The sequence below is a fragment of the Orycteropus afer genome, unplaced genomic scaffold (assembly GCF_000298275.1).
Source record: "Orycteropus afer afer isolate SDZICR_OR568_19922 unplaced genomic scaffold, OryAfe1.0 scaffold00515, whole genome shotgun sequence".
NCBI lineage: Eukaryota > Metazoa > Chordata > Mammalia > Tubulidentata > Orycteropodidae > Orycteropus > Orycteropus afer.
This window is the reverse complement of record NW_006922102.1, coordinates 1,056,815-1,084,288: the sequence shown is the minus strand read 5'-3', so window position 1 is coordinate 1,084,288 and position 27,474 is coordinate 1,056,815. Positions and strand designations below refer to the sequence as shown.

The window sequence follows — 27,474 nt, the reverse complement described above, 5'->3', positions numbered from 1 at the left end:
TCAGTCCAAAGCTGCTCGCAGTTGCCGTGCGTGTTGCTCCAGCTTTTCAGCCTGGGCCCGCAGGTGCTGCAGGGCTGTGGGGCTTGGGTAGTGGAGCACAGCGTCCTTGGTGGCCAGCGCTAGGTTCTTGAGCAGGCCGCAGAGGTGGCTGCTGTGGCACAGGATCTCGTTCCGCACGTCGCGCTCCTGGGTCTCCTGGCACAGCGTGTCCACCAGCTTCTGCCCAACCACAATGGTCAGCTTGCTCTGCGTGATGAACGTCTCGGGGGGCTGGCTGTTGCTGAGGCTGCTGGTGAATACACTGATGGCTTTGAAGAGAGCCCCAAAATAGAGTCGGCAGTGCTCAGAAAGGTGAATCTTCTTCTCTGGATTCTGCTCACTCAAGGATTGGGGTGTAAGGAAGCTGGGGCTCTAGAGGAGGGGAAGAAAATATAGATGAGAAAGAGATTCAATCAGCAGGCTGCGGTCACCCCTCTTTTCCTGTTTTTGCTTAATTTGCAAGACTTCCTATAAGAACAAGCCTGGTTTTGTTTAGGAAGCCCAGTATGGCAACATTTGCTTCACACTTTAAAGTTTCAAAGCACAATTATAAACAAGAAAGGCTACAGTTATGAAAACCCAGTGGAGCACAGTTCTACTCTGAAACACGTGACAGAGTCGACTTGCTGGCAAGATGGTTAATACATGAGTCAAATCTCTATATATTTGTCATATGTGGTGCAGTGGATAAGGCATTTGGCTGCTAACCAGAAGGCTGGCAGTTCAAACCCACCAGTCACTCTGAAGAAGGAAGATGGGGCAGTCTACTTCCATAAAAATTTATAGCCTCGGAGACCCAATGTGGGTCTCTATGAGTCAATCAACTTGATGGCATGACTTAAGGAGTTCTGGTGGCATAGTGCCTAAAGCATTTGACTGCTAACCAGAAGACTGGCGGTTCAAACCCACCAGCCACTCCTTGGAAGGAAGACTGGGCAATCTACTTCCGTAAAGATTTACAGCCTCAGAAACCCAGTGGGGGTTGCTATGAGTCAGAATTGACTTGATGGCAGTGGGTTTGGTTTTTAGGTTTGTATGTCAAACCCACCCAGACGTGCCTCAAGAAACACCCACAATCTACTTACAAATGATTAAATAACAACAACAATAAAAAACCCAGACACAATGCTATTGAGTCAAATCTAATCATGGAGACCTTATAGAGTAGAACTGCCTCATAGAGTTTCCAAAGCTGTAATCTTTACGGAGGCAGACTGCCACATGTTTCTCCTACAGAGTGGCTGGTGGGTTCGAACTGCCGATCTTTCACTTAGCAGCCAGGTACTTTACCTACCACCAGGGCTCCTTTGTAAAAGAGTACAGCCATTTAAAAGCATTGTGGAGCACAGTTCTCCTGTGAGACACATAGGGTTGCCATGAGTTGGAGTTGACCAGATGGCAGCTGGTTTGGTGTTTGTGTTTTACAGGTGATTGTGAGAACCACTGGTCTAAAGCATACTTTCTGTTGAACAAAACAACACAACTTTCAGTGCAAGGGCCGCCCGCTGCTTAGTGCTGAGGGCTGGGGAACTGAGCATCAGGAGGCTTGGGTGCTCGTCCTGAGGGGCCACTGAGACCACCTCTGCCCCTCTGGCTCCTGCCCCTCCCCATAACCAGGTGGTTGAATGGGCTTCACTGCTTCCCCACGTTCAGCTACTGATGGGAAGCCTTCCCTTGTTCTGCCCTCTCTCCACTTCCCTCTACAACCTCTACTTGCCTAATCTTTGTCTTTAAATAGACTCATTGTTCTTTAATTAATGAGAAAAAAAAGCTTTTGAAATCAGTAATGGAAAATCACATTCATTTTCTACGGATAGGATGTAACCAATAACAATAAGCACAGTGGACTAGGAGGTAGAATCTTCTGGTTTGTTGTGTACTATCTGGGAGCTGAAAAGCTTGCAAGATGCCATCCAAGGCATGACAGTTGGTCTCTGTTCACCTGGAGCAATAGGGGAAGGAGAGTCAGGAAAAGGAGGACCATTGGGAAGGTGTGGCTGATTGCCTCAGTGAACGCTGCCCTTCTGCCATGAGCCCAGAACTGGATGGTGCCCAGCTACCATTACTGAACATTGTGATCAAAGATTCCATAGAAGAATCCTGAACATCCTGCATCTGAAATGCACAACAGAATTTCAAATGCTCATGGAATCTAGACTTTCTGGAGCCATGGAGGCTGGATGAACCCCTGAAACTATTGCCCTGAGATCATCTTTAAGCTTTAAGTCAAAAACAGTCCCTGGAGTCTTCTTAAAACCAAGCAATAGTTTAGCTTAACTAGTAAAGAGGGTCTGCCTTGAAAAATAAGCACAATTAGAACATCTTTGATTTCATAAAAAGGAAGAGTATCAAGCATCAAAGAGGTGTTCCAGATACACACACCCAAACCAAGTGATCTTTTACTTGTGATAGAAGCGTGGAAAGAAAATGTTAAAGGAGAGTGACTCAATGCTGTTTCCCACCACCTCGATGCCCACCCATACAAAACGTGTAGGGACCTCGGACCATCTCACTAATGTTTCAGTGGTTCAGGGTCCACATTCTGAGGGTCACTGGACTTGAGGACTCCCAGAGTTCCTCAAAGGGAAAAACAAAACAGGTCTCCCCTATGTGGGTCATCTCTTGGTGGCAATGCTGAAGTATTCATAGCATGAGGAACTGGCTCTAAGAGTAATGAGAACATTATTCTCATTTTAATGAGAAATGTCGGAGAGTGGGCAGTGCAGCTTACCTGTGTTCTTAAGTCTTTGTTTATATTTGCCCTTTGTTCCAAGATGGGTTTTTCTTTCTCTTCTAGGTCGGGCAACTTCTGAAAAGCATAAACATTTTGGGTTACCAACTTGAATGCTTTTTACACTACTATATACCTACTTAAGGAACCCGGGTAGTACAATGGTTAAGTGCTCAGCTGCTAACCAGAAGGTCAGTGGTTTGAACCCACCAGCCACTCTGCTGAAAGACCTAGTGACCTGCTTCTGTAAAGATTTCAGCCTCGGAAACACTATAGAGTAGTTCTGCTCTGTCCCATAGGGTCTCTGAGCGTCGGAATCGGCTTCACGGCACCCAACAACAATCTACAGTTCACTGTTGTTTACCTTATGTGTTTGAGAATGGTTCTGTCTACTGATGGCTTTTCTCAACGAAAGGATTGATTCTGGATCCAAGTAAAATGAAATCCTCGACAACTTCAATATTTTCTCTGTTTATCATAATCATTTATAAAGTGCGTATGTGTGTATATTTACACATATTGCTATGGTTTTTAAAAAACACAATGTATGCCATTATACTAGGCTCTGTTGATGGCACAACCAACGAGTTTGGGCTTGATTGCCATCCATAGTCTCTCATGGAAGCAGCAGTCAAGAAATCAAATGATGTATTGCATCGGGCAAATCTACCTCAAAAGACTTTAAAATGTTAAGAAGCAAAGATGATCACTTTGAGGACTAAGGTGTTCTTGACCCAATCCATGGCCTTTTCAATCACCTCATATGCATATGAAAGCTGGACAATGTATAAGGAAGACTGAAGAATGGATGCCTTTGAATTTTGGTGTTGGCGAAGAACATTGAATGTACCATGGACTGCCAGAAGAGCAAACAAATCTGTCTTGGGAGAAGTATAGCCAGAATGCTCCTGAGAAGCAAGAATGGTGAGACTTCATCTCATGTACTTTGGACATGTTGTCAGGAGGGACCAGTCCCTGGAGAAGGACATCATGCTTGGTAAAGTAGAGGGTCAGAGAAAAAGAGGAAGACCCCCCCTCGAGTCCGTGTCCTCAAGGAGATGGATTGACACAGTGGCTGCAGCCATGGGCTCAAGCGTGGTGTCGACTGTGAGGGCGGCACAGGACTGGGCAATGTTTGGTGCTATCGTACACAGGGTTGCTATGAGAACTGACTCAATGGGACCTAGCAACAGCCGTAAATCTACACACCCACATGCAGACACACACAGTTTAAAAATTGGGAAGCTAAAACTAGCCAGATTTCCAGCTTCTCTAGGAAGTGTTAACGCTCTTACCCCACCGGGCATTTACACGGAGGACCACAGCTGGGGCTGAGGAAGGCTGCCCTTTTATCGGGCTCTATGGTGTCATCTTTCTCTCTGATGTAGGGACCCAGCCCCCAAGTTCCCTGCTAGGATCTCTTGAGGCTTATGACCCTGAACTAAAGATTCTCTTCCTATAATGTGTGAACAGAACCAGCAGAGTTTTCAAGAGTGACTAGAGTCTGAGGCCAATGAGACCGTCAACAGTTTGGAGGAGTGTTTACACTTTCCCTTCTGCTTCTTAGGGACGCATCAGCCATGACTACGTTTATGCCCTGCAAAAAATGCAGGGAACTTGATGATGAGTTTTAAAAATGTATTTTATAAATATATTTTAAAAGTCCTTTCTGATTCTGGTATCAGAGGTAAACCTGAACCAGTGTCAGAGGTAGACCTGAACTCCCAATGTTTCCAGAAGTCTGTGTATGCCAACCCGTTTGCCTGAGAGAGCCCCTGAGTGGTGCAAGCAGTTAATACCCTTGGCTGCCAACCAAAAATTCAAGGTTCAAGGCCACCCCAACGTGCCCTGGAAGAAATGCCTGGTGATCTTAAAAAAAAAAAATCAGCCATTGAAGACTCCATAGAGCCCAGTTCTACTGTATTTTTTGTATATCACACACCCACATAAATAACATGCACACACACACCACACCACACATAGAGCCCAGGAAACTAACATGCAAGGGGGTTGTGTAGTTTGCAAGAACTGTACGAGATGAGCATTATTGCTGTGAAATATGGCACTCTGCCACTCATGAGGCCACACTGAGTTGGAACTGAATTGATGGAACTTTTTTTTTAAACATGTCTTAAAAATTATTTGTCTTACTTGCTAATAAGTTGCACCTAGAACTCTGCTCTCATGCACTTCATTTTCTGGAACATGGAACCGGTGTCTCCCCAAGTCCCACACAGATTTGCAGCATCTGACTCCATGGCAACCACACCCGGCAACAACCCCACATTCCCTAGTTACACTACCTGAATGTGAACTCACCTGCCCGCAGACATTTGTCCTGTTTTTCTTGACGAGTTCAGGGGAGTGTCCAGGTTCCCTTTGTTTATTAAAAGGAGCACTCCTTTGCTGTGACTCAGTTTCTCTTTGGGGAAATTGGATGCAATTTTCAAGCTTAGATTTTGCATTTGGAGTCAATTGCAGGGTCTCTCCCTTTTCACAGTTCTGCTTAAAAAGGAGCTTCCCATTGGCAATGACCATGGAGGCAAACCTCTTGACGTCTTCTGGAACCATCCGTGCCGCCATGACAAGCCTCTCGAGGTCATCCGGGCCGTTTGGAAGTTGCTCTGTCGCAAGAACCTCGAGGGACCAGTGGCAGCTGTCCAGGCCCTGCTTGGTTTCACGCAGGATCTGGTAGGAGCAGGCGATGGCCTGGAGCTGATCTTTGATTCTGGCCTGGAGGTTACTGTCACTGAGGTTACAGGTGAGCTCCTGGACCCCTCGGGCAAAATCCAGAAATTCCCGTAAAGATTCTTCTGTGTGGTCCACAGCCCTGTGCACTGCACTGATGTTGGCCTCCAGGTACTCCCTGCACCTCCACTTCCTGCTTACGTGGAGCATCAGGCCTGCCACAGCACTGGCCACCTTGTGCTGCAGGGCTGTCACAGTCTCCCTGGCCACGTTCAGGTCCACGGACAGCTCCTTGGCCAGCTCCTCTGAGGAGGAGCTGGAGGAGGAATCAGTGGACATGGAGGAGCATGAGGAAACCACACTGGCCCTGCTGCTGTCGGAGCTGGAAACCAGCAAGCTGTCGGGCTCAGGGGATCTGGAGGCGGCCCATGTGCAGAGCCATGTGGGGCTACCGGACGTCTCTGTAACACCACCTGCTTTTGCTGGCTCTTTCACACCCCGAGGGATGCTGGACATGGCTTTAGGGACGTCGTAAATGTTTGGCTTGGTGTTCCGCTGCTCCGCTCGTAAAACCAGAAAGCTTGAGGGAACCTTGTAGCTGACACCGTCATCCCAGGCATACGTGCCCCTGGGGGCTGGAAGGCCAGAAACAGAAATTTCTGGAAGACTGAGTTTTTTCTGCCGGGGCACATCTTTATACACTTGCTGATTGAGGGACCTTGTCCTGCTGTCTGGGGATGGACTGTGGAAAGCAGACAGAAGCCCAAGCGGAGGATGGGACCCTCTTTCCTCCACCAAGCTGCTCAGAGGTGAATTTCTCATACTGGCTTTTTTTGGAGCTCCTGGAGTGTCATAAATCCATTCTGATTTCTGCGGGATTGGTAATGAATTATAGCCCTCCCTTTGAATGACCGGTGATGTCAGGGAAACACTGTGTCCCTGTTGAGAAATCACACAGAGCCCAGTTTAGTAGCAAAGAAATGAGGGTGTGAGTGGCTCATACGCAAACGTGTGTTATACCAAGGACCGACTGAGCACCAGCGCTGTGCTGCTTCCAAGTCCAATTGTCACTCCCCTGCTCAAGCATCTCAGTGCCTCCCGCTGCTGTCCTCACTCGGAGCCCACTCTCCTCTGAGTCTCTTTTCTCTGTTCTCCCACCATGCCTGCCCCTGCTGTGTCCACCACCCTCCTGCTGGTAGACCCAGCCCCTTAGGCCACTTCCCTTTCCCTGAACACAGGCTTCATTTACTTTTGCCCACACGGCTGTCTCTGCTCCAAACGCCCTTCTGACTCTTCCCTTTTCATCTAATTCCAAGGCATCCCTTGACACCCAGCTGAAGTGCCACCTCTGTTTTAAGGCCTTATTTATTTTTTTAAAATACATTTTATTGAAATGTAACTTATGTACGGTGAAATACACAAAATGAAAGTGACATGGGTCAATGCTTTTTTTTTTTTTTTTGCACTGTTGCCTCCTCTCCCCTCCCACCCCTTGTTGTTGTTGTTGTTATGTGCCGTCGAGTCGGCCCCGACTCATAGCGACCAACAAAGAACGTTTCCTTCCATATATAAACCTTTCCTTGACATTTTACAATAATGAACTAATACTATATTTGTCCTTCTGTGATTGACTTATTTCTCTCAGCATAATGTCCTCCAAGTTCACCTATGTTATGCGGTGTTTTGCAGATTCTACATTACTCTTTAGTGTTGCGTAGTATTCCATTGTGTATATGTACCATAGTTTGCTTATCCATTCTTCTGTTGATGGGCACCTAGGTTGTTTCTGTCTTTTTGGTGTTGTAAATAGTGCTGCGAACATGGGTGTGCATTTATCTGTTCTTGGCCTGGCTCTCACAAGCCACTCCTTGGAAGGAAGGTTAGGCAATCTACTTCTGTAGTGATACTGCCTTGGAAACCCAAGGAGGGGTCACTATGAGTCAGGTCTGACTCAACTGCAAATAACAGCAACAACAATGGGATTGCTGGGTCAAATGGTATTTCTAATTCCAGCTTTTTAAGGAATCGTCATACTGCTTTCCACAGTGGTTGTATCATTTGACATCTCATACACCAGCAGTGTAGGAGAGTCCCAATCTTCCTACATCCTCACCAACATTTGTTGAACCTTGCCATCAGTGCTGGGGTGAGATGGTATCTCATTGTTGTTTTGATTTGCATCTCTCTGATGGCCAATGATCGTGAGCATCTCTTCATGTATTTGCTAGCTGCTTAAGACCTTTCTTAATAATCTTGGGCCTGAGGCTATTTAAAGGAGCCCTGGTGGTACAACAGTTAAGTACTCAGCTGCTAACCAAAAGGTCAGTGGTTTGAATCCACGAGCAGCTCCATGGGGGAAAAGACTTGGTGATCTGCTTCCATAAAGATTCCAAACCAAAAACCAAACCCACTGCCATCGAGTGGATCCCAACTCATAGTGATCCTATGGGACAGAGCAGAACTGCCCCAAAGCGTTTCCAGTGCTGTCATCTTTACAGAAGCAGAGAGCCTCACCTTTCTCCCGCAGAGCAGCTGGTAGATTTGAACCACTGACTTTTGGTTAGCAGCCAAATGCTTTAACTCCTGCAGCACCAGAGCTCCTTCCATAAAGATCACGGCCTAGGAAACCCAATGAGGCAGTTCTTCTCTGTCATCTGTGGTTGCTGTGAGTTGGAATTGATGGCACACAACAACGCACAACGGCAAGACTATCCTTGTTGTAGAATCCAGTAGTAGACATGGATCACACAGGTTTCAAATCAGGTCACACAATCACACATTTCCCCTGTTGTTGTTAGGTGCCACTGAGTCATCTCCGACTCATAGCGACCCTCTGCACAGCAGAATGAAACACTGCCTGGTCCTGAGCCAGCTCCACGATTCTTGCCACACTTGAGCCCATCGTCGCAGCCACCGTGTCAGTCTACCTCGTTGAGGACCTTCCCCTCCTTCATTGACCCTCCACCTTACCAAGCATGACCTCCTTCTGGAGAAGGACATTTCCCTACCTGCAAGTGAAAGCCTACTTTACCACGATGGGTCTATGAGGTGTAGGAAGGGACTATCTAATGTTGGTTGAGTTTCATTTCTGTGCCAGGCACTATACTAGGTCCTTGAAGGAAATATCTCATATAACACCCCCAAGAAGTCTGTAAGAAGAAGCTCAGGCAGTGGGAAGTTGAATGACTTATTCAAAGCACATAGCTAGGCTTGCATAGTGCCTAAGGCACTTGACTGCTAACCAGAAGGCTGGTGGTTCAAACCCACCAGCCACTCCTCGGAAGGAAGATGGGGCAATCTACTTCCGTAGTGATACTGCCTTGGAAACCCAAGGAGGGGTCTCTATGAGTCGGGTCCGACTCGACGGCACATAACAACAACACAACAACAACAGGCCTGTTCCAGCACACCATTGACACCATTGCAATTCAGGGCTTTCCTCACATGAGGGAGTCCCTCGATGGTACAGATGCTTAACTTGGCTGGTATCCCAAAGGTTAGAGGTTTGAGACCACCTCGAGCAGCCTTGGAAGAAGGGCCCAACAATCTGTGTTTTGAAAGACCCCAGCCACTGACAGCCCCTGTGGAGCACCGTCCCCCCCGACTTGTGTGGGCTCGCCGGGAGTCAAGGTGGATTTGGTGGCACAGGGTTTGGCCGCACAGGATGGAAGCTCTGCTTCGAAGGATTTGTGTTTTAATTCTGACCAAGCAAATACAGTTCCCCGAGGGCCCTCTGGTTTGGTTGGCCCTGAGTCTCAGTGCCTCTCCGTACTTACACTGGCTTGGCTGGCTGGCGGCCGCAGTCCTGCCTTCTGGGGACTGGGTGGGATGTCATATAACTGCTGCTTCTCACACTCCTGGGAAGAGACCACAGAGGAGAACAACCTGCGTTTTCCTTCCTGACTGATGACTGCATTTCACAAATGCACCCCCCTCCGGCATCTTCTCCAGACAGAATCGGGTCACAGAGGACTTTACAGCCCTCAGTCCTTGCACTCTTAAGCTCTCAGGGTGGAAATCTACACGCTTAGTGAAGCTTGAGAAATGCGCCTTGTGGACAGAAGATGGAGCACCAACCATGAAGAGAGTTAACTCTAGTTGCCTCAGTTAAGTCCTTGGGGAGACCAGTGAATGCAGTCGGCTGCTGGTTGAAGGGCTGGGGGTTCAAGTCTGCCCAGAGGCACCTCGGAAGAAAGGCCTAGTGATCTGCTTCCGAAGAAGCAGCCCCTGGGAACCCTCTGGCCAATTAGCTCTGTAAACTGTCACCCAAATCATATAAAAATAATTAAAAAACAAAACTTACAGGGTACAGTTCTGCCGTGACACACACGGGGTCGCCATGGCCAGAATCAAGGGGACGGCACCTGGCGTGGTGCCCGAGTTGACAGCACACGTTCTGCACCGGAGGATACGGGCGGGGAGAACACACCATGCTACCGTCCTGAGGGCTTAGCAAGTGAGTGGAGTTGTTTTCTGGCCACATAATGCATGCCTCACAAAAGCAGTGTACCTGTCACACACAGGCACATTAATAAAGAACAAGCCCCAAATCTCACCCCTCAGATAGAATCAATTTTAAGCCCGTGGTGCATATCTTATATACCAAAAACCAAACAAACAAACAAACAAAAACCCACTGCCACTGAGTCAATTCTGACTCACAGCGACCCCCAATGGGTTTCTGAGGCAGTAAATCTTTGCAGAAGTAGAATGCCCCGTCTTCCTTCTGAAGAGTGGTGGTGCATTTGAACCACCAACATTCTGGTTAGCAGACAGATGCCTTAGGCACCTCACCACCAGAGCTCCCTACATATCTTACAAGACTTAACCAATAAACAGACATATGTATGTGTGTGCATGTGTATGAATACATACATATATATGCTCATATAGACACATGCATGGCTAAGAGAAGTTCTGTTTTCCAAAATATACACAGGAGCTCCTGGGTGCTGCAAATGGTTAAGTGCTCAACTCCTAACCAAAAGGTTGGTGGTTCAAACTCAACCACAGGCACCTCAGAAGACAGGTCACAGCCCTGAAAGCCCATGGAGCAGCTCTGCTCTGCACACATGGGGTCTCCATGGTCAGAATCGACTTGACAACTAACACAACTAACAACAACACACACACATGACAAGCCAAAACCAAACCCATTGCCGTTGAGTTAGTTCTGACTCATAGTGACCCAGTGTGACAGAGAACTGACCCATAGGGTTCTCTTGGCTGTCATCTTTATAGAAGCAGATCAGCAGGTCTTTTGCCCACAGAGCCGCTGGGTGGTTTTGAACCTCCAACCTTTCAGTTAGCTTAACCCTTGCATCACTAGGCCTCATTTTTGAAACAAACCAAAACCATTGCCATGAGTTGATTCCTACTCATAGTGACCCCCATCGGGTCACCAAGGCTAGAAAACTTTATGGAAGCAGACTGTCTCATTTTTCTCCTGTGGAGCAGCTAGTGGGTTTGAACTGGTGACCTTTGGGTTAGCAGCCCAATGCCTTAACCACATTCTCACTTCTAAAGAGCACTCGGGCTCCAAGACAGATGTGTTCGTTCTTCCAGCAAACCATGATACATTCCCTCAGAGCACCTCCTTTTTTGAAAAAGGGCCCCATGTTTTCGTTTTATGCTGAGTCTTGCAAGTTACGTACCAGCCCCGCCTCCGTCACTACATCTGATCACTCCAGGTGACCCTGGATGGTAGTCTGTCTGAGAGTCTGTCTACGGTTGGCCTGCCACGCTGCTGAGTACCCTGCCTGAATGAAATCCCTTCACCTGCCTGCATCACTCATCTCCCTGGACCTCGGATTCTTCCCGTGTGAAATGGGTGCAGTCATCACAGTTACGGTGTGGACGTAAAGGAGGTGGATGGATGCAGAAGGCTTTGCAAACAGTGAAAACTGCCATAGAGTCAATTCCCACTCATAGCGACCCCCTTTTGGTTTCCAAGGAGGTAAATCTTTATGAAAATAGTTTGCCCAGTCTACCTGCCATGGAGTGGCTGGTGGGTTTGAACCTCCAACCTTCTGGTTAGTGGTCAAATGCCTTAGGCACTACACCACCAGAGCTCTGTTAGGACAGAGTAGAGGTGTCCAAATAGGGTTTCCAAGGCTGTACGGGCACACCTCGTTTCACTGGGCTTTGCTTTATTGCGCTTTACAGATGCTGCACTTTTTACAAATTGAAGGTTTGTGGCAGCCCGTGTCAAGCAAGTCTGTTGGTACCCTATTTCCAATAGCACATGCTCACATTGCGTCTCTGTCACATTCTGACAATCTCATAATAGTTCAAACTTTTGCATCATGCCGTTGCTCTACAGTATAGGTTCTAGAGCAAACATCATTTTTATATGCACTGGGAAGCCAACAAATGCGTGTGACTCGCTTTATTGAATGTTCACCTTACTGGCATGGCCTGGAGCTGACCCTGCAATGTGTCTGAGGCATGCCTGAAAATCTTATGGGGGAAGACTGCTGCACCTTCCTCCCATTGAGGGGCTTGGTGGGTCCGTAGCAGCCGAGCGTTTAACTGCTGTGCCACCAGGCTCATACATACACCATACATACATAAAATATGTGTGACAAACTAGAAGTAACAAATGGTCACAAGTCCAGAAATCCAATAGTGCTGTCTTTCTCCTGATCACTGGGCTCTGTGGCCTCAAAGGGCTGGGGTTGCTATGGAGTCAGGAGCCACCGAAGCTCCAGCAGACAGATCTGAACCAAGAAAGCAGAAAAGAAATGTGAGGTGTCCAGATGGATTGAGATCCCGGATGAGACTCACCTTAAGGGCTGAGTGGACTCGGTTCTGGGCAGGTACGTCATACACCTGGCAGGGCGGAGCTGGCCACGAGGCGTGCATGGGTCTGGGAAGTGTGCAGAGGGTCTTGCAGAGAAGAGAACAAAGGGGAAAGGAAATGTCACTGTAGGATACACGACCTTGTGAGCCGTCTCTACAGGAGAGACACTGCAGACCTGGGGAAGTGGCTCTGCCTAAGCTGCTCAGTGCAGGCCTTTCCCTCGGCCTGGAGGGTGGCCGAGGGGTTTGGTTTGTCCTGCGAAGGGCAGGCCTGCCTGCTGGGTCCATGGTTGCTCATGCAGGGATTGTCTGCGTCTGTAAATGGCATCAGGGTTCCAGTTCATCCATGAGACTCAGTGATGTGACTCTGTGCCAGACACTGCCTTGGGCACTACAGAGTGGGGTTCCAAACACAGCCAGGTGTCCAAAACACACAAGGAGCATTACAGAATCACAGGTGTGGCCGGGGCTCCCGCCTCAGACCCACACTATCCCTGGGAGTGGCCTGGGAGTGGGCAATTGTATCGCATTGGTGTTAGGTGCTATCGAGTCTTTTGCCTCTTAGTGACCCATGTACAACAGAGTGAAACCCTGCCTGGCCCTGCACCATCCTCACAATCGCAGCCATGCTTGAGCCCATCCTCACAGCCACTGAGTCAACCCATCTCATTGAGGGTCTTCCCCTTTTTTGCTGGACCTGTACTTTACCAAGCATAGTATCCTTCTCCAGGATTGGTCCCTTCTGACAACATGACCAAAGTACATGAGACAAAGTCTGGCCATTCTCACTTCTAAAGAGCACTCAGGCTCCAAGACAGATGTGTTCATTCTTCTAGCAAACCACGGGTCATTCAATATTCTTCACCAGCACCACAACTCAAACGCATCAATTCTTCTATAGTCTTCTTTATTCACCACCCAGCTCTCACGTGCATATGAGGCTACTGAAAATACCATGGCTTGCAGCACACACACTTGAGTCTTCAAAGTGATATCTTTGTTCTTTAACACTTTCAAGAGGTCTTTTGTAGCATATTTGCTCAATGCAATACATTGCTTGATTTCTTGACTGCTGCTTCCATGGGTGTTGGTTGTGGATCCAAGTAAAATGAAATCCTTGACAACTTCAGTGTTTTCTTCACATATCATGATGTTGCTTACTGGTCCACTTGTGAGGATTTTTGTTTTCTTTGTGTTGAGATACAATCCATACTGAAGGCTGTAGTCTTTGATTTTCATCAGTAAGTGCTTCAAATCTTCACTTTCAGCAAGCAAGGTTATGTCTTCTGCATATGGCAGGCGGTTAATGATCTTCCTCCAATCCTGACGCCACGTTCTTCTTCATATAGTCCAGCTACTCGAATTATTAGCTTAGCATCATGAGTGAGTAAGTGTGGTGAAAGAGTACAACCCTGATGCACACCACTCCTGATTTTAAACCATGCAGTATTCCCTTGTTCTGTTTGAATGACTGCCTCTTGTTCTATGTGCAGGTTTCTCATGAGCACAATCAAGTGTTCTTGAATTCCCATTCAATGTTATTCATAAATTGTACAACTCACACAAATGCCATCGTATTTGACTTTATAGGATAGTGGATCCAAAGTCTAGAGGGAGAAATACGGTATGGGCACACGTAGGAAAGGAACCCTGTTTGCTCAGTGGTTAATCACTCAGCTGCTAACTGGAAGGTCAGTGGTTCAAACCCACCCAGCGGCTCTGAGGGAGAAAGACCTGGCAACCTGCTCCCATAAAGATGACCGCCTAGAAAACCCTAGGGGGCAGTTCTGCTGTGTCACATGGGGGTGCTATAAGTCAGAATTAACTTGATGGCACCCAGCACCAACCACCACCTGGGAAACAGGCGGACAGTGAGAAGGGGCTGTGAAGAGAGGAACAGGCAGGGTTCTGCAGCCAGCTGAAGGGGAATGACATCCATCAGGTGCCACGGGACCTGTCGCTGAGCTAGAGGCTCTCTGGCCCCATGGTGATGCACAGCACTGAAAGCTGTGGAGACGAGGGAAGGACAGTCCCCCTGGCAGCTTCACAAGGGCCAGGTCAGGGCCCCAGCACTGAGGCGACCTGCAGGAAGGGTTAATGTTTGTGTGTTTGCTTGGTGCCTGAATGTGCTCCACTTGAGACAGTGAAAGGGAACTTGGTCTGGGAAAATCTGCGGCCGCTCACGGGGCTGCAACGACACAGGGGAAGCCAGGCGCAGTGCAAGCAGGAAGCAGGTTTCTCCTGAGGACTCGCTGCGGCGGTCGAGTGTCCGAGCAAGCCCCTTCTCGACGATGGCTTCTTTTCACTCACAGAGAAGCTCTGTTCTCTACAGTCTTGCTGTGTGCCATCCAGTCGATTCTGACTCACAGCTACCCCGCATGACAGAAGAGAGCTGCGCCAAGGGATCCCTGGGCTGTCGTCTTTACAGGAGCAGGGTGCCAGGTCTTTTCTCCCGCAGAGCTGCTGGTGGCTTTGAACCGCTGACCTTTTGGTTAGCAGCCAAGTGCTTAACCATTGCACCACCAGGGCTCCTTCTCTAAACCCCAGCCCCTCAGAACCATTGCTGCAGGAATTACACTGGGAAGAATGGACCACACACTCCTGCCTGCAGGAGCTGGGCTGAGAAGCAGCCTCGATGCCCAGCCCTGCTGCGGGACTTCAGATGGATGTCTGCACACAACACCACTTGTGTCTCCTAAGTTCATTGTTTCCATGGAAACAGCAGCCCGGGTCCACTTTGTGTTCTAGACCTGATGCCCCACTTTGTATGCACAGCCCTGTTTGGCTCTGAGCCCATGGAAACACTGCTTCTAACTCCCAGACTACCCTTTCCTCAAAGAACGCCCCCTGTTCCTTGCTTGTAAGACACCCTGCACTTCCTCAGCTGCACAGTGCCCTACTGCAGTGGGACAGGGAGCCACAGACTTGGTCAGACTATGCGTTGGCCCTGGTGGCCAAGGGCTGATTGGCCTGGGACATACTCCTCAAAGGATCCCCATTGCACTCTGGATTAAATTCACACTCGTTACCAGGCTGACGGGGTCCCTGGATGGTGGAAATTGTTAAACGCCTGGCCGCTCACCAAAAGGCTGGAAATTCAGGTCCACCTCGAGGCACCGCGGAATCAAGGCCTGGGGTCTGCTTCCGGAATATCCCCCATTGAAAACCCTCAGGAGCACAGCTCTACTCTGACGCACATGGGTAGCTGTGGGTTCAAGTCAACGTGAGAACAACTGGCTTTGGTCCATGCATTGTCCAATCCCAGGGGCCATGCGTGCCATGTCTTTCACCATTGACCATCTCCTCCAGCCCCATGTGATGCTATCCCTCTATCACTGTCCCACCATGCCGAGCTCCCTCCCACTGCACAGCCTTTCCAAATGCTGTTCCCTCGCCCATTGGTCCCTATTAGTTCAGGCCCATCGATGTCTGTAGCTGATCTCGTGGGTCGTGTATGGCTACAAGACCACCTCCAGAGAGCAAAGGGACTTTCTTGTGTGTGTGAGCTACCGCTGTAGAGGCAACCCACACAGAAGGAAGCCAGTTCAAAAATGCCCAGAATTTCTGGGAAGATGTAGGTTAAAGATGGCAGACAATTAAGGAACCTTTTTTCAGAATCTTGGTTTCAAAAGGTTTAGGGAGACAGAAGGAAAGTCCAGTCCAAGAGCAATTTCATCGGGAAATCTGGTCCTAGGCCCATGAGATGGGAGCTCTGGTAGCATAGTGGCTAAGGCACTTGACTGCTAACCAGAAGGCTGGTGGTTCAAACCCACCAGCCACTCCTCGGAAGGAAGATGGGGCAATCTACTTCCGTAGTGATACTGCCTTGGAAACCCAAGAAGGGGTCGCTATGAGTCGGGTCTGACTCGACGGCACATAACAACAACAACAACAACAGGCCCATGAGATACCGTCTCTGATTTAAACCAAAATCAAACATGTTCTTTAGGTGGTTATTTTTGAAAGCCAAGTCATCGTATTACATTAAGGAAGTTGGAATAAAAAGTAAAACAAAGCTCAGATAGTGGTCACCGGGAGGGAAGTGCCTGGGAGAAGGTGGGAGGGGGCTTCTGAGGCACCAGTTGCATTTCTTCATCTGCATTATGGTGACTCAAGGGGGTTCATGTCACGGGTGTTCACTGAGCGGTGCCCCTAACATCTGAACGTCACAGTCAATAAGAACTTCATGAGACAGAAGAGATATTTCAGCCACAGGAGGCTGCAGAGTGAAGATGGGGGCCAAGCCACGATGCTTGAGACGTGCTGTGCACAGTCAGCCATGGACGGCGGTGACAGTGACAGATCTGCACAGACACGAAAAGGAAGCTTGAGCCCCAGCTCCAAGTTTCAACCGTGGATGGGCCCTCTCACCAGCCTGGGAACCAATTCCTCATTTGGAAGACGAAGAGTCTTTTTTTAAAAATCTGGGGGCCCACAGAGGACTCTTCCAGCTATAGATGCCACCTGACAACCCTGCATAGACTGTCCCTCATGAGACCTTGAGGAAAGTAACATGTGTCATCTTACTCCATGTTTAAATTTGGACCATCCTTGATTTAGAAGGAGAAGCCCTGGTGGCGCAGTGGTTAACACTCATCTGCTAACCGGTTGTGAGGATGGTGTACGACTGGGCAGTGTTTCGTTCTGTCGTACACAGGGTCGCTATGAGTTGGAGCTGACTCATCGACACCTTACAACAACAACAGCTTACAGAAAGGTCAGTGGTTTGAACCCACCGTCTGCACACGGGAGAAAGATGAGGCAGTCTGCTTCTGTAAAGATTTACAGCCCTATGGGGCGGTTTGACTCTGTCACATGGGTTGCTATGAGTTGGAATTGGCTCGACAGCAGTGGATTTGGTTTTGGTTTTTAGTGTAGAGGCAGAAAAGAAACAACAAATTGCTGCCCCGAGTCGATTCCGACTCATGGTGCTCTCACGCACGTCAGAGCAGAACTGCGCTCCACGTGGTTTCCCGTAGCTGCGAGCTTTTGGGAGGAGATCGCCAGCCCTTCCTTCCGAGGAGCCTGTGGGTGCATTCCAACGGCCAACCTTGTGGCTCGCAGCCAAGCAAATTCAATGTTTGCACCACCCAGGGAAGGAAGAGCAGGCGGGGGGATGTCCCCAGTCACACAGCGTATCTGTGGCTTCCCTGGAATCCACCTGAACCCAGGACCCTGACTTCTGAGCCACAAACTACACCTCTTGCTTTAAGTGACCCCAAACGCAGAGAAGGCCAAAGAGAACAAGATGGTGGGTAAGGAGGGAGCAGAAACGTAGCTGGGCCGACACGGAGGGAAGCGAAGGAGGGAGGAAAGAGCAGGAAAGTTCCCCGGGTGTTTTCCTGTGGCCGCCTCAAGAACCACACGTGAACAGCACCCAGCCCAGTGTCTGAATTCCCGGGGTGGCTGTGGGTTCTGCGAGCCTCAGCCGGTACAGGCAAGGCCACAGGGCAAGGAGCGGCCCGAGGCTTCGTACCACGTTAGAACAGCTCACAGAGCGCGGAGGTTGGAGAGCTGTCCCTGTCCCTCCTCTCACACTGTTGTCAGTCTGGAGGTCCCTGGGAGGCCCGAGGTCACGAAGCCTTATGCTGATCCTGTTCTTGCATTCATTCCATAAGTACTTCCTGAGCAAGGGGAGAAGCCTGGCCCAGGCTGGGTACAGGGGCCACACGGCAAGCAGCGGACATCATGTCTGCTTTACTTTAAGGGATGGGGGACAATGGGCTGGTTTTTTTTTCTCTTTACGTTCCTGTTCACCACCCCCACCTGATCTTTTCATCTGTCTGTGCGTTTATCCGTGGCCTGGTGTTTGGGGCTAGTGGTGGTCAGTAGTGTGCAGGTAACAGCGTCCGCCTCTGGTGTCTGTATCTCACATGCATGTTTCGGGGTCCTTCCTCTCCCCAGTGCCATCATGCTGGTCACATGATGGTTTTGAAAAGAAATTCTAATTAAAGGAAAAATTCGACTAATGTCTCTTGTTCTTGGAGGAAACAGCCAAGGCTTTGAGCAGCTGCGCAGGCGTCAGCTGGCCGTGCAGGCTCGGCTCTGGGCCAGGTGCTCCAGCAAAGTCCACCCTGACCTCCTGCCGAGGACTCGGCGGGCTGCCTTCTGGCGCCTGCAGCGGAGCCTTGTTGGGGCGGCTGTTCTGGGTAACAGCTGCCTGGTTCTGGCCTTGCAGCATGTTGTTGTTGTTGTTTGCCGTCGAGTCGGCCCCGACTCATAGTGACCCCTCCTTGGGTTTCCGAGGCAGTATCACTATGGAAATAGGATTGCCCAACCTTCCTTCCGAGGAGAACTGCCAGCCTTCTGGTGGGCAGTCAAGTGCCTTAGGCACTATGCTACCAGAGCTCCTCCCAGGCCTTGCAGCATACAGTGTTCAAAACCGCTTAAGGGACCAATACCTTCCTGTTTGAAGGAAACATTGGAGGTTGGTGTGGAGGAGGCCCGAGGGGCCAGATGCCCGTTCCTGGGGCCCCACAGCACTTGCATCAGGGGGAGCAGGCTTTCCCGGGACACAGACCTTGCCAGGACCTCTGCCCAGAACTGCGGCCAGGTGGGATGTGTCATTTCAGCAGAGAGTAAAGTGTCTGGTGGCAGGAAATTCCAGCAGTGACCAAAGATCAGGCAAATCTGTTCTGCATTCTTAACACCTCGTGAAGCCCAGAGCTTTGGGGAAAGTGATACGTTATTTTTCTCCTTGTAGAAAATATTTTCCTTCTGTACTTACTGAGTTCTTATTTTCTTCTTTTTAAAAGACTGATACTAAAAATGGTTACAGATGTAGCATCCAACATGGCGTGCAGCTGGATTTCTTAGTCTGTTATCTGTGTGTTGTCTGTGTTTACTGACTGTCCCTCCTGTGCAGGCACGGCCCCTGTTGCTGGGGACACAGGAACGAAACAAAGAAAGTCCCTGATCACTCCTCCTTTCGCTTTCTCCTTAACCAACTCCACTGCCCACGAGTAACCACCGTTAGCAACCGGGTGTGTGTGCTTCTAGAATTTTCCCTATATGTAGAATTTTCCTTATATGTGAACACACACACACACGCAGATTTTTTTTTTTTTTTTTTTGGTTGTTAGTTGGTTTTTATTTAAATAGCTCTTTCTTCCTACTTATAACGACCTCAACCTCATACACCTGCCTCCTCTCTCCCCCACAACTGCATAGTAACTTGTTGGGATATACCATGATTGATGTAACCAATCCCCCATTAACGAGTATTTAAGCATCTCTAGTTCTTCCCTATAACAAATAATACCTAACAACCATGGCCTACTTTGTTGAGATCCTTATCTGCCTCCTGTAGGCCCTGGGCTGGGTTCTCTTGTGCCCGCCCTGAGGTGCTGTCCAGCAGGGTTCCACCTCAGAGCGAGCCGACGTGCAGCAGAACAGAGGACTGCCTGGTCCTGCGCCACCCTCACGATCACGGCTGTACTCGAATCCAGAGTCGCAGCCATTGCATCAGTCCATCTCGTTGAGCATCTTCCCCTTTTGTTGCGGACCCTCTACTTCACCAAGCATGATGTCCTTCTCCAGGGACTGGTCCATCCTGACAGCATGACCAAAGCACGTGAGATGAAGTCTTCCTCTGTCTCACATGGTTGCAGTGGTTCAGGAACCCAAGATCTACAGGTCAGATGGCAGGCTGGTGGCTCACGTTCCAAGAACCACAGCTCAGAGGATGGCAAGTTGGATGCAGGGTCCAGAGAGAGCAAGCTTTGCCAGAAATCCATATCTATTGGAGGCAGGCCACAATCCCAAGGAACTTCCCCTTTCAACTGATTGGCTGCTCACATCAGATCACAAATAGAGGATGATCACACATTTGCAACCACTTAGAATTGGTCTAGCCAAGTTGAACATAGCCTTAACCATCACATGGCATTCTTTTGTAGCAATTCTAGAAGTACAATTTCTGGGTCAAGGGAATATAAATTTTAAATCTGACTAGCTGCTCCGTGGGAGAAAAATGTGTCAGTCTGCTTCTGTAAAGATTATAGCCTTGGAAACCCTATGGGGGCATTGTACTGTGTCCTACAGGGTCACTGTGGGTTGGAATCGACTTGATGGCAGTGGATTTACTCATCATGAAAGGAGCTCTGGAGGCACAATGGTTAAGTGCTTGGCTGAAAGGTCGCTGGTTTGAACCCATCCAATGGCTGCACAGGAGGAAGACCGAGTGCTTTGTTCCCATAAAGATTACAGCCTAGAAAACCTTATGAGTAGTTCCACTTTGTCCTATAGGATTGCTATGGGTCAGAATTGCCTAGAAGGCACCCAAGAACAACAGCATTCAGCACCTGTAGTCCTGGTTTGCTCCATCGCGCACAGCTCCACCAAGCATTCAGTTCCCTGCAGAGTGTGGCATGCCTTGGAGAGCAGGGGACTCCCAGGAGAGCCAAAAGCACCGTGAGCACTGAAGTGGGGGCCACTGGGCACCTTGCCCCGGTCAAACACAGAGTTCACCCAATCACTCCAATCCCAAATGGGGTCCGGGTTACTGCATGCATATTTGTCTCTCCAGTGGAGACCAGTGACCCCAGGGGTGGTGAAGCTCTGGGTGTTTCCATACCCGTGACCTCTCTATTGCGTCTGGACATATGCTTACCTGTTTCTGAAAGCTTAGAGTCTTTTCACAGACAATTCTAGCCCTGGGAGGCCGGTCAAGGAGTTCGTAGACTTGGGCGGTGGATGGCGGGGGCGCTTCAACCCAGCTCTTCATATGCTCGTACACGGGGCCTGGAGTTGGAGGGCCAAGCAGGGAGGGCACCTGGTAGGCTTCCTCCGAGCTGGCCAGAGCTGCTTGCAGGCCTCCCAGGAGAGGGGCACAGGGCCTGTCTGTAGGGGCCTTTGTGAGCATCTGGAGGCGGTTGGCAGGGGCCAGGCCTTGCCTGCCGTGGAGCACACACTTCCACCAGCCCTCGTTTTCAGGCACATTTTGCTCCAGAATGGTCAAGATGTCTCCCCTGCAGAAAGCCAGCTCGTCAGAGCAGTCAGGAAGGTTGTCATAGAGTGCCTTGGCCAAGAGTGCCTGAGGTGGGGGAAGAAGAGATTCCACTGTTACCGTTACCAACCATGGAAAATGACCAAGGACCAAAACTCCGACTCATGGCGACCCCAGGTATGCATGCACCCCATAGGGTTTTAATGGCTGATGTCTCAGAAGCATATCACAGGTCTTTCTTCTGAGGTGGGTGGACTTGAACCTCCGACCTCCAGCAGCAGAGCACATTAGCCGTTCATGGCACAGGGGGACTCCACAGCCACACTACCCAGTAACAAATGTTAGAGCAAGTTCATACCAAAAGAAACCAAACTCACTGCTGTGGAGTCAGATCCAACTCATAGTGACCCCTCCTTGGGTTTTCGAGGTGGTATCACTACTGAAGTAGATTGCCCAACCTTCCTTCTGAAGAGTGACTGGTGGGTTTGAACTGCCAGCCTTCTGGTTAGCAGTCGCTACCAGAGCTCATAGCTACCTCTTATTTCATTCCTTCCACCCCAGAGGATCTTGCCCTACCATTTGCCTGGTTTATTCTTTCCCATCTTTGGAGTTTCAGATGAAGTGTCCCAGCCCCGGGGAAGTCTTCCTCTGCTCTCTAACCCGTCCGTGGCTCCCAGTATGCTTTAGATGAAGCCCAAATCTCGAGGCCCTGTATGATTGTGCTCCTACCCACACCTCCGGCCTCATGGGTATCACTTCCTCACCAGCCTCTGGGAGCGCCATGCCCTCTGGGGGCTTGAGTCCTCCACACAGGCTGTTCCCTCCACCCCAAACCCTCAGCAACCTTTCACCCAGTGATACCCCACTCATGTCTCAGACTCATCTTAAATGCCACTTCCTTAGAAAAGGATTTTCTGACATCCCCACCCAGGCTCAACCAGTTCCCCTGTTGTTCCTTCAACACCTTTCCATGTCAGTACTTAGCACATTTGTGTCATTTCCTTAAAGGACAGCCACTCAGTGTTTGTCTTCCTGACTAGGGAAGAACAGCACCTACCCCTTCCTTGTCTGCTGCACCCTCAGAGCCCAGCCTGTAGTAGGTGTTCATTAAACACTTGTTGGGTTGATGGATGGATAGAATATGAGTACAAAGGTGAAAACGCAATGGCTCTATTTTCCAGTTTGGGGAAGGGAAAGGTAAACCAGTTGCCCTTGAGTCGATTCCAACTCCTAACAACACTCCTTGGATCAGAGCAAAACTGTGTGTGCCAGACGGTTTTCAATGACTGATGTTTTGGAAGTAGATTTTCAGGCCTTTCTTCCAAGGTTCAAGTCTTCTGGGTGGACTCGAACCTCTAACCTTTCAGTTAGCAGCTGAGCACATTAGCCTAGGGACTCTAGCAGCAAGGCGAGAGTTCCTATTTCTACAGTAGGGTAAAGAGGCCATGGGCAATTTCTTTGGCCCCCTGCCCACCCTCTTACTATGCTTCAGTAACGTTGAATGAAATCACTGACATATGCTCACTTTATATTTGCATGAGTCACAATTTTACCTTTTTTGAAAATTATGCTTTAACAATCTACATTGAGAAGAAAAGGGAACATACAAACACCAGATCCAACTGATCGTCAGTTCTCGCGAGATACCTTTTGATCAAAGAGTCTATGAAGGAATTCTGATCAAAAGGGGAGAAATGCAGCACAGAATTTCAAAATCTCACAGACTCCAGACTTCCCGGAGCCAATGAGGATGGATGAATACCCAGAACTATTGCCCTGAGAGGGTCTTTAAATCTGAAACCAAAACTATCCGGGAGTCTTCTTTAAACCAAGCAATAGTTTGGCTTCACTGGTAAAGAATCTCTCCCTTCAGCATTGTGCTGTGTTAAGAACTCTCTCTATGAGATCAAATTGATAACGACTAAAAGATTACATAGGAATCCTAGGGGGTAGTGGGGTTACGTTAATGGGGGAGGAACAGCTCGGAAAAGGGGGGTGAGAGTAGTTGCACAACTCAAGGATATAACCAGTGTCACTGAATTGTACACATAAAAATGGCCACATTGATGTATGGTTTACGCTGTGTATATTCTCAACAACAAAAGATAATACCAAATGTAAAGTCATAGGGGAAAAAAGTCTTAAGAGGAAAACCCATCATCTGAAATGTGCTTGCATCTGTCTAGAAAGAAGGTGGGTGTGTCTTTAGACAGAGCAGTTGCTGCAGTGTGGCAGCTGTTGTAATGTCACTGGAGAGCCTGCAGCTTAGTGGGTGGATTTGCCTCCTGTGGAAGGCGGGGATGCTTCCTCCGAGAACAACTGGCTTTTCTCACCCTCCTCCCCATCGGACACCCACGCTGTCCAAGATGGACGGTGGCAGGTCCATTCCGGAGTCGCTTGTGTCCCGTTGGCCCTGGTGTAACAGCGCACACCTTCAGAGGAGGCACGCTCCCAGTGGGAGACCCTCCTACTTTGTGCTCGTGCTACTCCCTACCCTACAACATTTCATGATAAGTGAGAGTGCATTCCAACACCTCCTGCAACCCATTAATGCCCCAGAGTTTGAAGAGCAAAGACCATCTAAGTTTGGTTACTAAGAGGAATTAAACACACGTGGGAGGAATTGGGGAGTTCCTGACCCCCAAAGGCGGGGAAGCAGTGAACTACACGGACCGGGGACTGATTTTATGTTGGGTGCCCTGAAGCTGGTCTGTCATTTAATCCTCAGAGACCTCGGAAGTCTTTTCTCACCCCTATTCTACAGATGGGGAAACTGAGAGTCAGATCAGGTGACTTGTCCAAGGTCACTGGGGCTCTAACTAGTCTGCTCACAGCCACTCTTGTACCCTTCCCCTTACTAGCTCCATGTTGCATATTTTACACACTTCAGTCAGTTCACACTGGCCTGTTGTTTAAAATTTTCCAGTTGTGCAAAACTGCACTCGGAGTAAAACCTAAACTCCTTACTGTGGCCTCAGGCCCCGCACGACCTGGCCTCACCACCCACTACCCTGGGCCTCGTTAATTCCACACACCCCCTTGTTGGTTTCTCACTCTCTGCAGATGCACTAAGCTGCCTCCCACCTCAGGACCTTTGCCTTTGCTGTTGCTTCTGCCCGGAACACTCTGTCCCCCAGATCTCCGCATGGCTGACCCCTTCCCGTGCTCGGGCCTCAGCTCGAGAGTCACCTCCTGGAGAGCCTGTCCCCGACCATCGTAGCCAAGGCAGGTGGCTCATCGCCAGACTCCTTTCCCTCATCCTTGGACGACTTGGAGATAATGAGCCTAAGCATGGAGAAGAAAGAGTCCAGTTGGAGCCAGTCAGGCTCTTCGGGACAGGCTGGCCAGGAGGGCTGGCCACGTGGGGAGAATGAGAGAGGATAATGGCAGCAGCAAACATGCACCGTGCACTTCCATCCCTGGCCCGGCTAACGCTCTAGAGACAACTGGGAAACAACGACAAGCCACGCAAGGAACGCTAATGGCCATTGTAGCTGCTGCTGAGGCCACTCCCAAGGCATTTTTAAACAGGGTGTTCGTGTGTTTGCGTACGTATTTAAGAGATGAAGCAGGGCAACGAACATTCACATATTGGTTCCTGGGATTACAGGGAGTTTGATTCCATACAGTGGAAGAGCAGTCCTTAACCAATTTCCAGAAAGGACATCTTCCCCTAAATGTTCATCTTCATACCATAGCAGGACCAATGGGAAAGTAATAAGCTTTTGGAAGGAAGAAGTAGGAGGAGCTTGGAGAACCAAAGGCAAAAAGTATCAGGGCTGCCTGCTGTCACGGCGATGATAACTGGGTTAGGGGAATCTTACGCCCGCCAGAACGCCGCGTGCTGATCTACACTGGCGGTTTGTGGGTAGGGGTGGGGAGGCAGACACCGATGGTTCAGTGGTAGATTCTCGCCTTCCGTGTGTGAAGCTTGGGTTCAATTCCCGGTCAATGCCCCTCAAGCCGGCCACCCGCCGTCTGTCGGTGGGGCCTTATGTGCTGCTAGGGTGCTGGACAGGTTTCAACAGAGCTTCTAGTCTGAGAGAGGCTGGAAGAAAGGCCTGGTGATCTCCTTTAAAAATCAGCCAAATAACACTCCATGGATTACAGTGGTCTGATCCCACGAGTCACCATGAGTTGGGAGCTGACTCAGTGGCCACTGACAAAAATAACTGCCTCGAGTCAGCAGTGAGCGGTGGGAGCAGAGATAGAGTGAGTTGCTGCAGTCAGAGGAATCGGGGAAGCCGTTCATTCTTCATTTTCAAGACTGTTGAGCACCGACTGTCTGCTGGGCGTAGACCAGTGGCCAGATCAGTCTCTGACCCTGTGGCACTTCCATTCTAGTTGAGGAGGCAAACTTCAGTCAAATAGTCACAGAAATGAATGCAGGGTTCCGACTTGTCCCAAGTGCTGTGATGTTACAAATACAGGAAGTTATGAGAAGTTATGCATCTCGTTGGGAAGTGGTGGTGGATGAGGGTCAGGGAGGTTCCCTGAACAAGTAGCTGTGGAAGCTGAGCCTTGGGGTGAGTAAGAGCTAGTTGGATCAAGAGTGGGGGAGAGAACCCTCAGGCAGAGGAAGAGCAGGGTGTGAGGGGCAGTGTGTGTGTGTGTGTGTGTGTGATGAGTTGGAGGAACTGAAACTGCCCAGGCTGCCTGGAGAGAAGTGAACTCAGGATCCAGGCTCTGATTTAGACCTTGGTCGCTGGGTGGAAAGCGGACCGGAGGGGCAAGTGTGAAGCCAAAGAGGCACACCAACACCAGCTGCCCAATCGAGGTGGGAGGCCCGTGACTAGATGATGGTGCAGGTGGACCTAGGATAGTGGTAGACAGGAGTCAGGCTGGGTCTTGAACAAACAGCAGGATTATACCCACCAGAGAAGGGAGGAGGGACTCAGTGTGGAATGGGCCAGCGAAAGAAGAAGGGGAGAGGAAGCTCGGCTTGCGTACTTTTGGTGATTACGGGTCTAAGCACAACCGGCTGAGGTGACCCTGTAGAAATGTCACCTGCCACAGCTCCACGGTCCCTGCCGTGGTTGTTATTGTTGAGTGTTGTCAAGTCAGTTCCAACTCACAGCGACCCCGTGTGACAGAGTAGAACTGCCCATAGGGTTTTCCAGGCTGTGAACTGTACAGAAGCAGATCACCAGAGCTATCTCCTGTGGAGTCACTGGGTTGGTTCACACTTTGACTTTTCAGTTAGCAGGGTCCTTATTTGTTGATGAGTGAATGAAAAAAATGTGTTGTTGGGTGCTGTTGAGTCAATTTCAAGTCACGGAGACCCAATGTGACTGAGTAGAACTTCCCCATAGGGTTGCCAAGGCTATAATCTTTATGGAAACAGATTGCTGGATCTTTCTCCCAGACAGCAGCTGGTGGATTTGAACTACCGATCTTTCGGTTGGCTGCAGAGTGCTTAACCACTGGCCACTGGGGTTGCTTTGAGTCAGAAACGATGCAATGGCAACGGGTTTTATTTTGATAACTCGGGTGGAAATCCCCGTCTAGGTTGGAGGGTGGGCTGGGTTCCACAGTGACAGCGCCCACGCTATCTCTCCAATAGCGCAGTTTGCTTCCCTGCTTTCCTTTCCATTTTGATCTTTTTTCCAGTTTTCCTTAAAGAGGAAAACTGCAGAAACTCAGAGTTAAAAGCTATGTGGGGCGGGTAGGAGGGCTGGATGCCATTTGTACCGTTGGCCTTGTTTCAGAGCTTGCTATGAGTCACCTGAGACTCACTTACTCTCTCTGCCATCAGGTCGATTCTGACATAGTGATCCCTCCTTGGGTTTCCAAAGCGGTATCTCTATGGAAGTAGATTGCCCAGTCTTCCTTCTGAGGAGTGACTGGTGGGTTTGAACTACCAGCCTCTGGTTAGCAGTCAAATGCCTTAGGCACTATGCAACAGGGGGAAGGGGGGGTGAGTGTTAAGTGACCTGCCCAAGGTCACACAGTGGCAGGTAGGGGAGTGGGGACTTAAACTTGGGTTGGTCTGACTCAGAAGCAGCTATTGCCGATGCCCTGAGGGCCTCCCCAAGTTCAAGTCAGTTTCCTACACTAATCTGCTGTTCTGGTCAGCTGGTGCCACTCTAACAGAAGACACCACAAATGGGATGGCTTGAACAGACAGGAGTTTATTCTCTTACAGTCTGGGTGGCTAGAAGTCCAAGTTCAAAGTGCCAGGCTCTCAGGGCTGTGTGAAAGTCCTTCAACCTTGGGCTTCAGCTCTGCCTCTTGCTCCCGGCCCACTGGAGCTATAGGCTATTCTTCA

The 27,474-nt window shown here is 49.5% G+C and overlaps 1 protein-coding gene across 1 annotated transcript; it reads right to left on the bottom strand.

Moving 5' to 3' along the window:
- On the bottom strand, nucleotides 1-21,989 carry CASS4 (Cas scaffold protein family member 4). The gene is made up of 6 exons (XM_007955596.1): nucleotides 21,936-21,989; nucleotides 20,871-21,293; nucleotides 12,245-12,346; nucleotides 9,235-9,315; nucleotides 5,090-6,397; nucleotides 1-411 (listed from the first exon to the last, which is right to left on the bottom strand). The coding sequence occupies exons 1-6, from the start codon at nucleotides 21,987-21,989 to the stop codon at nucleotides 1-3; spliced, it is 2,379 nt and encodes a 792-aa protein (XP_007953787.1).
- Between the last annotated feature and the right edge of the window lie 5,485 nt (nucleotides 21,990-27,474).

Bases quoted from the DNA above. Each gene is read 5' to 3' on its own strand.
- CASS4 (XM_007955596.1), bottom strand. From the start codon at position 21,989: ATGGCGCTCCCAGAGGCTGGTGAGGAAGTGATACCCATGAGGCCGGAG. The intron at 21,294-21,935 runs GTAGGAGCACAA...CCCCCACCTCAG, and splicing joins CCATGAGGCCGGAGGTGTGG to GCACTCTTGGCCAAGGCACT. The intron at 6,398-9,234 runs GTAAGTACGGAG...ATTTCTCAACAG, and splicing joins CGCCAGCCAGCCAAGCCAGT to GGACACAGTGTTTCCCTGAC.